Source organism: Merops nubicus, unplaced genomic scaffold (genome assembly GCF_000691845.1).
Source record: "Merops nubicus isolate BGI_N331 unplaced genomic scaffold, ASM69184v1 scaffold7386, whole genome shotgun sequence".
Lineage (NCBI taxonomy): Eukaryota > Metazoa > Chordata > Aves > Coraciiformes > Meropidae > Merops > Merops nubicus.
This window is the reverse complement of record NW_008615554.1, coordinates 8,693-22,803: the sequence shown is the minus strand read 5'-3', so window position 1 is coordinate 22,803 and position 14,111 is coordinate 8,693. Positions and strand designations below refer to the sequence as shown.

Below are 14,111 nucleotides of genomic sequence, written 5' to 3'. Positions count from 1 at the left end.
TGAAATGCCTCAGAAAATTCCTATGGAAAATCTGTTGCCTTTTAATAATTATTCCATCTGGAAAAAAAATATAATCATTAAAAAAAAGCAAGCTGTAAGACTACAAGACAACTACTCTCCTATGCAACAATAAAAAACATTTCTCAAACTTTTCTAGACCAGTATTATTCTGTTCTTAGACGCTTGTAATCAACTCTGCAGTCTTCTGGGCCTAACTCACTTGATTCATCGGCGTAATGCTCATGCCACCTATTAACAACCAACAGCCATACAAGCATTACACAAAGACAAAACAAAGCCAAGTTGCTGATGGAAAAGCAGGCACCAAGGAAAGGCAGCGCTCAGGAACGCTACCTGGCCACGTCCAGGTCTGACTACGTGTACCACTGAGGGATTTACAGCGGTTGCGATGGAGACACAAACCTGCCTGACAGCCAGCCATATGTTCTCTCCATATAGCCCCGGGAAAGGTTATCTGAGCTGTGTAGGAGCACACACCCTTCCCCTGCAATCTGTTCAACAGTTGTAGCCTGCGAGCTCTTCAGATCCTCTTTTCCAACTTCCAATCTAACGGGGTGAGTTATTTTGCCAAGACCACAGTGTATGAATGGATCCTGTGGTTCAACACAAATTTACACAGGAAAGACACAAGTGCAGACACAGAATTAATATGTACCAGTTCTACCAGGATCCTATTTAATAACTGCTAATGATGAATATCTCTGCATATAAAGTCCTTCAACAGCCACTTGAGGTCACGTGACTGAACTAGCCAGCCAAGGCTTCTTAGCAGCTGTTCTTAAAGGGAGCTTAACATTTCCCATTATGACATCTTGCACAAAGCTACCAAGAGCTTTGCTGACCCCTCCACACAAAGAAAAATAATGACCTTTCTTCTATCACAAGGTCAGAGTCCTCTGCCATCCTCCTTAAATAATTATGCCGTAAGTCCCAGCCACTGACCAGAACTCCCCACGCTGGATTATGATCTGCCATGGAGAACAAGCGAGTGCTCCTGTCCCGATCAGCTTACCAGGCAGCTGCAGGGCTGATAAGAGACAGAGCCCAAGGAAAGCAGGAGAAAACACCAGTCAGCACGATAAATGCTGATCTTAGCACAGGATCCTCCTAAACACAGGACTGTCAAGTGTTCTCGAGAGCTTTGTGCCAGAGAGTTCTAATAAGTACGAAACAGGTAAATGCTGTAAAGGCTAAACCAGACTCCCTTCACATGAAGCACTACAAAGATAAAACAAAAAAACTCAGCCAGAACACAAGCAGTGGAGGCTTCTACCAGAGGCTAACCCTGAAATAGCAGCAATTCCTCAATCCTAAGGGATCCAGAAATAGCAGAGAGCAGGCAAGAGGATGTTACACCTATTCCAAGGATACCTCCACTTCACAGATGAAAAGTGGGAAAATAAAACAAACCTAGGAGCATCTAAATATTTTTAAAACCTGGCTGTTTTGATATGCACTCTTTTTATCATTTTCCTCAAGGCTGACAGCTAGTGTTTTCAAAATCGAACAGAGAACTAAAATGTTTAAGTTTTTGCTAAATACAGATGGAACAACTCAACAGACACATTGACCTCCTTATTGCCAAGTCTGTATTCTACCGAAAGAAAAGCACTATGCAGAACTTCCTCATGCCATGTTTTTTTAATTAAGTTCTCATCATTTCTTACCAGCATAACCCAAGACATGGTTTGAATTTATAACAGTGAGAACCGCCCATCATAGTCTCCATAAGAGATTACTTCCAATGAAAACTCCAGAAAAATTATTAATTCAAATTGCAGGAACTTATAGTTATGAATGTTTAACAGAAATAATTAGTGATACTATTCCTCTAAAAAAAAAAAAAAAAAAATAGGACATGATAGCTCATGTAACTGACAGTTTTACCACACGTATTTGCATCTGAAGCTTCTGGGCATTGGGTTTTGCTTTGTACTTTAAGAAGGCAAAAATACTTTCTGAAGCATCACTACATTTTTCAAGGAAGCTCCACAAAATGTTACTTATTCAAAGACCAAGTTCTAAGCACTCTTCCAAATTAAATATCAAGTGAAAAAGCATGCCTTGAACCCGGTCTGGCCAGAGACACAAACTTTTCCTGTCTCTTCCTCACACCTTTCTCCTGAGTGCTCCTCTTAACAGGAGTATCACTTTCCTTACTCACCAGTTTCCTTCCCATCACATTCCAATTCCCCAGCAGGTTGTTTTTTCTCTTGGTTTACAAAATTTCTTCATGCAATGTAAGAGGCCTTTTTTGGTTTTAATGTGGAAACCGCTTAAAATACAACACTACCAAACACTTTCTCACTTTTCTCTTCGTTATTCGGATGCCAACTTTCAACCAAAAAATATCACTATTTCCTTGTACTGCATCTATTACAGCTCCATTCTCATGTTGCAATTTTTACAGGAGAATGCCAACAGTTGCTCTTCTTTACAAGCAGTGAATGTTATGAGATCTAAGGAGGAGTGCTGTTGTGTAACACTTGAATAGAGAACAAAACTGTTCAGAGCTGGAGGTATGCATCTAACCATGTAATAAGCACTCTACAAACATTATTGCTTTTGGTGGTATTGTCATTTTAAGAGTGCAATACTGAGCCTACTGACAAATGTAAATAAGCTACATGTGAAATAATAAAGGAAGAAAAAGATGGTACTATTTTGGAAACCAGAAACTTGTGGTAATCTGCAGACCACCAGAATAAAGCCAGAACATAGATCGACTGAATGAAGATGTGCCCAAAATGTTCAAATCATATAATGGACAAATTCTCCAAAAGCTCTATTAATAAAATCAATTAAAAGTTTGCATTAATGTTAGCTTATGAATGAAAGGAATTCTGAATTGGACAAATTTAGACAACATGATTACAGAATTCTCACCATTTAATACTTTAAAAAAGCAGCTGTGCTTTAAAGCACCAAGTTTGACAGCAAATCCCACCTATGTACTTAATTTTACACAATGGGCACTGTTCTCATTGTCTCATAAAGACTGTAGCTACAGATAGCACAAATGCATCAGTCTGCTTTTCAAACACCAAAAGAAAAGTACATATAAGCCAGTGAATGAATAAGAAGTGTACTTCTTTGGAAGGGTAGATTTAATACTCGGGAATTGGGAAATTAACTATGTTAAGGTATTTTTTGTGTCAGATGTCATGCACACAACAACAAAGACTGAACAATGCAGGTGGCCCCTTTCAGTGCATCTCTCCTCCCAAAAGCATGTTGCTTTATTACAGTAAGTTGGACTCAACTAGAGCATCGCAGCACACCCAGTTGTTAGAACTTCATAGAATAACGCTGCTGCGTCTTTGAGGAATTAATTTCCTGATGAGTTAAAGCTCCAAAGAGGGAACACATTCTGACTGCACTTCTCAGCAGGTAATCCATTCAATCCTATTTAATTAAGAACTGGAATAAAAGTAATATTAAAGCAGATTCCTGGTGGGGAAAGGAAAAAAGTCCCACATCAAAATCCCGCTGTAAATTAATAACAGGTATGCTACCACTGTTCCAGGTTATAACCAGTGAAGGCACCCCTGATAGCTTCTGGCATAAGTTTTCTTCTTGCAAATGAATGAACTCATCTGGATTTTTTCCTAATTGAAGAATTAAAATAAACTTCACAGATATTTCAGTCCCAAAACAACAATCTGGACCTTTGCCTTTCTCATGTAGAGAACCTTCCATGCTCATGCTCCCCTCAAAGTGGGATCTCACCCTTAGGATTTTCACCCCAAGTGGGAGAGGGCATCCAATGTATCTGACAATATAAATGCTGCCACAATTCATCTTACACAAAGTCTAATACCACAAATAATTCAACATTGGCCGAGTGTCACCAGTTCTTACCCAGCAATATGGGCAATCCTACAATATCAAATTCTGAAGCAATTACTTCTTTTAAGTTTTCATTAAATTCACAGCATACCTCTTCTGATTCGTTTGTTATCGTCTGGGATTCTTCCAGCTCCTCATCAGCTGTATATTCTTCTTGTTCTTCCATTGCTTGCTCATTATATGACTGCATGTAATCTTCATCCTAAGGCAATAACACATGAAGGTGAAAAGACACAGGCCAAGCTGCCAGAATGGCAAACTCGTTAAGAGATGGAGTCTGTATGCACTGTTACTGGTTCCAGAAGGGGAAGAGAAGTAGTGTACCTACCACAACTGTCAGTTGTAAGTGACATATCATAAAAGCACTTCTAATTATACCTTTCAATTAGATAATCATTTCTATATTATCAAAGCCATAACCCAATCAGTTTTCATTCATCTATTGTCCCATCTGTTTCTGTACTTCTACATCCTTTGATTACAAATTCATGCAGTATCTTCTTACCAAAGGCAACATGCACCTACAGCACATAGGCAATAACATCAGACTTTACCCCATCAAAAACAAATATTCTTAATAAATTCTGCAGGTGCTTACATATTCAATTCTGAGCAATTATGAACACAAAATGACAGCAAGACGTTTCTTAAGTAAGTTTACTTGTGTTTTAAAACACCTCACTGCTCACATACAGTTTTAATTAAGATTAAATCATTTCTCTAGCAATTAAAGCCAGTGCACACTCTCTAATACACTGCTTAAATTATATTGAATTATGCAGGTGACATTTTCTGAACTAACCTCCAATCTCTTTATTCAGGTTTAGACAGTTCTCACTTACAAAAAGGATGAACGAGCAGGACATCAATCACTTTGGGATATTAGCACCTTAAAGATGTCTTTAGCAGGTCAATAATCTTTTCACCTTCGAAGGACTTTATCAGATCTTGTCTAAAGCCTGGATAAAAGCTTTTGCATTAAGTACTTCTAACAATTGGCAGTGTATCTCCACCACACAAAGCTGTTTTCTTCCTTAAGGATACAATCCTCAAGGTCACGATTCTCAACTGCCTTCCAGCATGACAAAGGAGCATTACCTACCGCCAAACAAGCTGTCAACACAAACTTTGTCACAGCCTAGATAAAGAAACTGGCAGACAGTGATAATAGGTCTAATTTCCCCTCCTCCCTAGGGAGGTAAACAGATTTTAAATCAGTCTAAAACCCTATGCACGTGAAGCAATGTTATCTCTGAAGATACAATAGAAAGAAACTCACTGGAAATTCATCTAGGGGTTCATTGATTTCAAGGTCTAGCACTTCATCTTCTTCTCCAGGCTCTTCCCCATACTCTATTTGGTCTTCTGTCAGTTCAGGATCATTGCCTTCATAATGTCCTTCCTCTGCATACTCTGAAGCATACATTTCAGGTGCTTCAGATTTGCCATAACCAATTTCATCTTCCCCTTGATCATACTCAGACGCGTGTTCTATTGATGGATCGTTGATGGTCTCAGAGAGGTCGTACGAGGTGAGCAAGCCAGACGTAGCGTTGAGGCTGACGGTGACACCTTGAGAACTACGGTACGGGGAGGGGAAAATGGAGGGCTTGAAACACAGCAGTCAACTGCTCACAAAAGCTTTAGCAAAACAAAGCCAACAAATACAAATTGTCTAAGTTGGTGAACAAAATGATACCTCACACCCTATTTGAGTCCATGCCATATTGTCACAACGCAGACTGTACTGCAGCTTATCACCAGCTGCAGGCTATTTGACCAGGGGAATCAAACCAACCAGATGGTTTAGCAGGTCAAACTGCCAAAAGTCCTGCTTGGTAACCAGAGCAGACTGGATTCAATTTTAATTCCAAGACTAACAAAAAATACACCAAATTACTATAACTGCATCTGTTTTCCCAATCTTACAGAAAACACTAGTAAATTATTTTTTATTAATGTATTAATATTGTTCTTTCTTGATTATTTAGAATTCAAACCTACATTTTTTATTACAGATTTAATGTTCTACTTAAAAGAATGTTAAATATCTAGTCAAAAATTGCCATTTAAATGCCTAACATATTCTAATTTAACACTAGCACTGAAAAAAAACCAATACAAATACTGGCAAGATTATATATAATCTGGAGGAAAAGTAAAAAAAGAGTAACTCATAATTTACATTAACAATAGCTAGTGCCATCGACACATCACAACTAACCAACTGCAGACTAACTAGAAAAGCAGGGGGGAAAGCTCTTCTTGATTTGAGGGCTGCAGGTACAAGAAACACTTTTTTCTTTTTTAACTGTATTCTTATTAGTCTCTATTTTCCCAAGTTCGCAGAAACGAGATCCAGGCAGCTTTAAACTATTTGCATCTATAAGACAGAGAAGATTTGACACAAAAATTAAGACATTATGCAGGATTATCATTATCCTCCAAACTACAGATGCCTAAGTGTGTCTGAATGGAACTAGAGGGATAGGGGAATGGAGTGGAGCCAGGCTCTCACTCTCTTGCAATAAATCTGCTAAAAAGCAGAACTCGTCTGCAGAAACCTGCTTCCACTGAGCAGTATTATCCCATTTCAGACCCTTTCTCATCACTCATGAAGTCACATAGCCATCCCTGCTGCCCAGGACTCACAAGGAGCAAATCCAGAGAAGGAACACCAGGGCCTAACTGGGAATCCCCATTTTGAAAGGAACAGCCCAGCCCTCATTCCTGCAGGGAGGAAAACAGCAGCCAGTGGAGAGACTGACAGCCTGACTCCTTACCCAAACTCCAGCCAAGGTCAGAAAGAAAATCTCAGAACAACGTATCTATATATTGATATATAACAATGTTATATACATATTCATACCCTTCAGATGCCATGCCTGCATAGTATATAACAAAAGTAAAGGAAAAGCTGGCAAAACACACAGGCCATTAAAAACAGCACTGGTACTGCATCACTTCCTTCCCCCTGCAGTCCAGCTTGAAATGTGGAAGTGTCAAGACACTCATTTTAACTTGTAATGCCCAAAATTCAGTTGGGGAGCTGTATCACCACAGTGTATTCACAAGGCCAGATCCTCAATAAACTCCCATGGAAGTACCCACTCCAGGCTATAAACTCTGTACAAAATTGTCTGCTGTGTAATTGTACACAAATATTTAAGCCACAAATCAAGCCTTACAAAATATGAAGCTCCTCACCTCAAGGTCTTAGGAATTAAGAAATATTTTAAAAAGTAAGATGGCCAAAAAGGACTTCCCAGGAGAAGGAAGGTTACAATGATACCAGGAAGGCACAAAACAAGACTTCTGCAAGTACTTATAAATAATTCTAAATGCACAGGCGATGACAGTTTCTTCTTTATAAGCTTTTTTTATAGTTTTGAGTTAAATTGATCAGATTCAATAAAAAAAAAGTCACTTTACTGAAATGCTAACAATGCTGCTGAACATACATACACACGATTAAGTAGCTGGCTACATAAAAAGCAAAACTGTTTTAGATATACATCAATAACTTCAGTTTAGTAGTTACTAGCTATCAGTAATAGTAGTCATTAATATATTTTGAGTTATCCAAAACACAAGATTTAGGAAAGAGATACCGAAATTCTTGTTCCTCTTCATTGTCACTTTGCAGAAGATCATCATTCAGCTCTTCATCTGACAAGTCTGACTGATTCTAGGTTTCAGAAAAAGTCAATAATGAACATAAAGGATACAAAATTTTAACTAATTAGGTACTGAAACTACTGAACTTTCTGAACAATAACTATAATGAAGAACACATCCCAGACTAAGACCATATCTCCAATGAAGTTAACTAATTCAATAAGAACATACTACACAAGGCAACAAATTGTAAAACAAATGTTTGACAGTCTTATGGACATTGACAAAACTCAAGTTTGCCTAGCTATCAACAGTTTTTGTGGATTCACTCTCAAATACATCCGGAGATGACAACTTACGTAAGAAATACCAAGAAGAAAGTTAGCTTTAGTGCCCTGTCTTGTGACCTTGATGCATTAGGCAAGTCAAGAAAATCCACTAAGTTACTTCACTTTCTAGAGAGGGGGAAAGGATATGATGATATGAAGAAAACTGGAAAAAAACCATAATTAGCTTCTATGTGAACAAAAAAAAAAAAAAGAAGCAGCTGAAATTCTCCTTTAATTTTTTTTTTTTTTTTAAATAATTACCCACTAGGAAGAGATAACTGCCTTTTTGCTCAGCAACATTATATCCATACCCCTAAAGTAACAGAAGCGTAAAGGTTAAACAAGGGTAGACTTATCTAAAAGTACTGGAATAAGATTAAGTAGAAGCAAGTTTAGCCTCAATAGCTCAGGGAAAACTTCCTGAGAAATCTATTACTAATCATAGGAGTCCATACCCACAGATACCACTCAGAGCCCTGTAACATGGCAAACTGAAAACAAGAAAAAGCACAGAACACATGATACGTTGGAGAAATTTCATACGGGTTAGTAATCACACAGATAATTTTTTTTAAGATAAGTAAGGAGCTTTATCAACTCCCAATTCAACTACAAAGGTGTATGCAATGCTAACTGCTTATGTTTTAATAACTGCTTAACACACATCTGCAATCCTGAGCCTCTTGGAATTTTATTTTTTTTAAACCACTACATGAGACAAAGGAACTTCCTAGCTTTAATAGCAGTTACTAACAGACTAATTTCAAGAAGCTAACTTCCAAAATTTAGAGTGTGATTAAGAGCAACTAAAACTCAACTTTTACTATACCTCAGTTTCTTAACAAACCTATACGACTCCAACTAAAACTCTAAATTTAAACTATTTCTAAATTAATCCATTTAGCAGATGAAGTGATGAAAGAGGTGACTAGCCAGTTTGATTTCCTAAACAGAAGCCCTGTCTTCTCCTGCAGATATCTGGCAAATCCGAACAGATATTTAGTTATTTTCAGAGACACCAGTTTTGGAAATCGGTATCAGCTAGGATTTCATAGCAGATAGGGATGACTTGTTTATGTTCTCCAAGGCTAGCTGCTCTCATATTCCTCGCTCACTGTAGAAGGAGAAATCCTCTGCCTACTCACCAGACAGAGTAGTAGTGGATTGTGTGCAGTGAATGGATCTTTAACAGACACCACTGACTGGGTTTTTTTATGTACTCTCCAGTAAATATTGCTGGTATTTTGATAAGTAACTTTTAACAGCCAGGAAACCGGGAGTTGCAGTTGAGCTCTCCAGAACACCCATCAGCACTCAGGAGGCATAAGTGGCGGTGGGCTGTTTTGAGTTTCTAAATGTTAACGCAACACGAGCCACAGAGAAACTCATTTTGAGAACCACCTCCTGATTTTTTTTCTGAGACAGTATTTCTAATTTTTCTAAACGTTGTATTTGAAAAGCCACACTTGGAGGCAGTTCACAAAAGGAAATGGCTCTGGGCACAGAGCACTCTGGCAACCAGGCAGATCTGGGGTACCTGTGGCTGTCAGGGAGGAGACCATGAAAGACACAAAAGGCCACAGCAAACAAATGAAGTAAGCTGAACAATCTTCACATTATAGTATCTGTAGCAATTCACTTTAATGTGCATCTCTTACCTTTTTGCCAGTTAGCAAATCCTCTCCAAGCAAGTCATCGTCAAGTTCACTGGAAAACAGTAACAAATTTAAGCTGAACCTTAAAAACCTGAAAAAAACACCATTTAGGGTACACACCCTAAAAAACTAACTTAAGAAGAACTGTTACTAAATCTGCACAAAGATTTCCTTTAGCAAAGCATTTTGCAAGCTGAAAAAGGTGATAATGTATTTTAAAAGAAACAGACTCCCCCCCTCTGTAATAATCACTTATTACAGACCAATGCCTGTATTAGAACACGCATATCTGATAACAAAATAAGACTCTGGTGATTTGAAATGAGCTGTAATTCAAGAATGTGACCCTCCTTCTGCCTGCACACACTAAAAAAAAAAAAACTAACACAAAAATAAAAGCATTATGCCTTAGATACTATATAAAATTTAAATACCCCACAGTGAGAATGGGCTGTATGAACAGAATGGGAATATATATAAGAGTTCCTTAGGCCTATGCAGGAAATACTTGAAAATGGGGAAGCCAATGCCAATACATAAATTAGTGCTAGAAGCTGGTTTTGCAGACAAGACACATGTCTTTCAGAGCTGGTTACTGTACAGATAATGCAGGGAGAAATAAAAATCTTGTGGGCTAGAAGAGAACAGATAACATTCCAAACCAACCCTAAATAGGACCTTATCATCAGTACACAGTATTTGTCCATAGTTACTGATCTCAAACAGTTCCAGGAATGACTGAACATTAACAAATAGCAATTCTTTCATGCTCACTACAATATTAAACAGAAATTAGGACATAAAACACATCATACATTCCAAAAAGCAAACTGACTAGAATTTAAGCCCTTTATTTCAGAGACAGAAAATGCTACACAATAGAAATGCTTAAAGAAGAAACCAGAGCCAAAACTGAAGTAGGAAAAAGTCACTAATCTCTTCAGCTGCCAGTAATCTGACAAACGCACCCAAAGGTTTGAAAACGTTTCCCAGCACTGTGGGTGACCACTGACAGCTTTTAATAAAACAGCACTAGAGAAATTCCAAAAGATGGCGAGGGTGTGTGTTATAGTAGCATTCAAAGAAGAAAAGCAAGTTCAGGTAGTAAGAAATTCAGATCAAAAAGGAAAAGAAAATGAAAGTTAAATTATCTAAATATAGTTAGGGCTATTCAACAGATTACTAATAAACATTTTCAATGTGGTTCTTTAAAAAAAATAAACATTTGGTCAATAAAAGTAATTATATATGTATTGTAGACTTTTTAAAACCTTTGGCTTATTATTTGACAATCAAAAAAATTAGCAGTAGCACATAAATGAAGCTCATAACAGCAGCAAAAGTGTTTCTCAATGTCCCTCAAAACCTACTGAAATTTTCCATGTCATTCAACATTCTCGTTGACAAATCGTAAGAAAAATAACCATTGGTAACTTTTTGAATAAACAAAGTAACACTGCCTGCACAGTAAAGCAGACCTATCACAAGCTTCTTTTGAAATAGCCAAATCTGAAGTTCTGTCAGAAAGAAGGACCAGAATTACCAGATCCAATTGTTAAAAAATAATAAAAGTAAGTAAATAAACTAAAAAAAAAAAAAAAGATCTTAGGCTAGCTGAGAAAAACAAAAAAACTCATGCTTGCAATCTGATACCACACTAAGTCTCATAAATTAAATGGGAATAAAATTATACATCTGTGATAGTTCCAAAGGGAACTCACCCTCACTATGATCAAGGCACAAAGGTATTTTCAAAACCACAACAGTAGGAAATTAAGGTTAAGAAACTAAGAGTTCACTGCTCTCAGAAGACACAGATCCATTTCCCCCCCTTCCTCAACTCCCAATACTCAACATACCCCTCACCAAATAAATTCAGCTCACCAATGAGGAAAAGAAAATAATAATAAATACAGACAACAGAAAATAGAAAGTTTTCTGCCAGTGTGGAAGAAGGAATGATCTCAGAGAAGGGTCAGAACAAGCGAGTTTCAGCAGAAGTCAGCTACTAAATCAGCCCTGTCATCTCACAGGGTATCACCAGAACTTATATGTTTCTTCCAAACCCAAGCTCTTGGCTACTCAGAGATAAAAGTATAAATTAACAGTCTGTAATAAAGACGTCAGACAGGCCCTTTCTGGCCTCCAGTTTCATGAGCATGCCTCGTTAAACATGAGCACTAGCGAGGGCACAGGAAAAGAATTTGTAAAAAAAAATGTAATGTAATGGGAAAAATTCTCCAAGAACAATGTTACATTTGTACTCCCAAATAACAGGGACTTTCCCAGTCTCAGTTATCACCCTCCAGTGATTGAGAAAGGAAAGAGATCTGGAAATACAAAATTATTTAAATAACTGGGGGATGGGACTCAATTAAGTAGCAACACTGTAAGAGGTGATGGCTGATCAAGATGTGTGACTAACAGCATAACACACACACTCCCAAAAAAGTGATTTAGGTTACAAAATAAAGCATGAAGAATTAAAAAAAAATCTACTGTGTTCATTCAGCCATTTCTCCATCTTCGAGAAACTATATCCTATACTGAATTAGGACAGTTGTTAAAATTCAGGCAATTACAGTAGTCAACACATTCATGTACAGCCTTTGTAATTGTCCAGGTAACCACAGAACTTAAGACACCCAAAGACAATTTGGCAATCTAACCTAAAATCAATTAATTTTAAAATAGAAATAAGAATTCAAAACCATGCAAATACTAGCCTATTAGTTACAGTTGTAAAAAAAAAAAAAAAAAATTTAAAAAATTCTGAAGTGATCAGCAAGATGAAATTCTGGAATCCCCAGCACTACACCTGAAATCACTTCCCCCACAATTTCACTAAAGAATATGCTTTTTTAATTATTAATCTTAAATGATAATGCAGCTAATAATAAACACATAAACAAAACCTTGTTTTCTAAAACTGAATCCTCATGTATGTGCTTCAAAGTCTCAGCTAAGTGACAATACCCTATGACCTTTCTCAAGACCTCTAAAAATAGCTTTGCCCCAGGGAGTTTACCACTGGCCGTAAGCTAACAACTTCCGATACAGCAGCTGTTTGATTCTTCCAAATTTTCTGAAGTGGTAAGAGGAGGACAGCTAAAAAGAAGTGCAACCAGACAGCATCAGAGATCTCACCTATTCATACCACAAAGTCAGCAACAACCAAAAGCTCAGAAAATTCTAACACAAAGCACCCTGCCTGCAATTCTGGCTTCGGTATTTCTGAAGAGGCAGAGCTGGGGCCCAGAGCCAGCACGGCACAGTGACCAGCCTGAGCAAGTCCTCTTCATGACACTCAAACCAGCTGAGCTCCTGGAGGCAGCTCACCACCCAACCCACAACGAGACAGAGGAGGCACCCCGCAGCAGCAGGCAGCACAACGCTGTATAGCTGAGCTACTGTTCAAATCCCTTATTCGCTCTTGGCTCCTACAGCAGCAACCACAATCCACTTAACCCTCCAGAAAAGCAGGGAAGAGGAAGCTAATCCCTCTGGAACGCTGATACGTGTAGAGTAGCTGATTCACTCCAAGGGCTCAGCTCAGTGGAAAACTACTTAGGGTAAAATTTGTTTACTACAATCACTTGAATAATTATTAGAAAAGCCAAAAAATCTATTTAGAATGCTTTTCCCCCCCCCTTTTTTTTTTTTACAGCAAAGACCACTGGCAAAGTCTGACCAAGCCTCTATATTACTAAAAAGGAATCATAAAAAACAAAACAAAAAAAACCACACACAAAAAAAATGAAAAGTTTTCTCCGAAAAGACAGAAAATCTGGCCAGCAGCTTGATTCAAGTCTCTCCCAGATAGAGTGCCTTGGTGCAGAAGAACATACTCTTGTTCTCCCACAAAATAATCACATTCATACATACTTCTAAATCTTTATAACAGTCAAATTTTCTCAATAGAAGCCCATAGCTAAGCTCCATTACTCTCCCTTAATGGAAAACTGAAATAGGACTTTGAGGATAAGAATTTAAATACCTAGTTTAAAAAGAAAAAAAAATTTGGGCTAAATCTAACTAAACCACTGAGATCTACTAAACATTTAAAAAGAAAACCAGTACATTAATTGCAATGTTAATTACACACCACAAATACTTCATATTTATCCAGTTTTAAATGGTATCTCTTCACAGCACTCTCTATATTCCTCAAGGCAAATATATGTTTGGCACAATCTACCACTGGCTGACACACAGAGCAACCAACATCTTCATTAGTATCCAAATATGTGCTGCTCTACATGTTAGAATGCCAAAAAGGGAAAACAGAGCAAGAGAATTCAGAATCTAGCAAACCTGAAAATATTCTACCTACCTGTCCCAGTCATCATCGCCAGCTCTTCTTCTCCAAGACCTTTCTGCACCAGGCTTATCAAATTGATCAAAGTCATCATCTGTAAAGAAGGTGATATGAAATCATTCTTACTGAAATGAGAAATTTCTGAAGCAACCACTTTGGTGGGATTCACAGAAGTGTATTATAAACCAACACCACTTGAAGATGAGATCATAGCTCTTCAGCACATAATTCTTACACAGATAGATCTTCACATCAGCCACCTTTAAATCTAGACAGCACAACGTTACATGCCAAATCCTTTCTCTCTGTCAAGATCTCCCC

General features: G+C 37.8%; 1 protein-coding gene across 1 annotated transcript in view; it reads right to left on the bottom strand.

Annotated features, from left to right (window-relative positions):
* Window positions 1-13,884, bottom strand: part of LOC103775109 (RNA-binding protein 33-like) — a gene marked incomplete at both ends in the record, with an annotated part of 46,413 nt that extends 32,529 nt beyond the window's left edge. The window contains 5 exons of the mRNA XM_008942553.1: window positions 3,962-4,072; window positions 5,150-5,462; window positions 7,488-7,558; window positions 9,476-9,524; window positions 13,806-13,884. Of these exons, the coding sequence (XP_008940801.1) occupies window positions 3,962-4,072; window positions 5,150-5,462; window positions 7,488-7,558; window positions 9,476-9,524; window positions 13,806-13,884 (623 nt within the window). The remainder of the gene's footprint in view (window positions 1-3,961; window positions 4,073-5,149; window positions 5,463-7,487; window positions 7,559-9,475; window positions 9,525-13,805) is intronic.
* Between the last annotated feature and the right edge of the window lie 227 nt (window positions 13,885-14,111).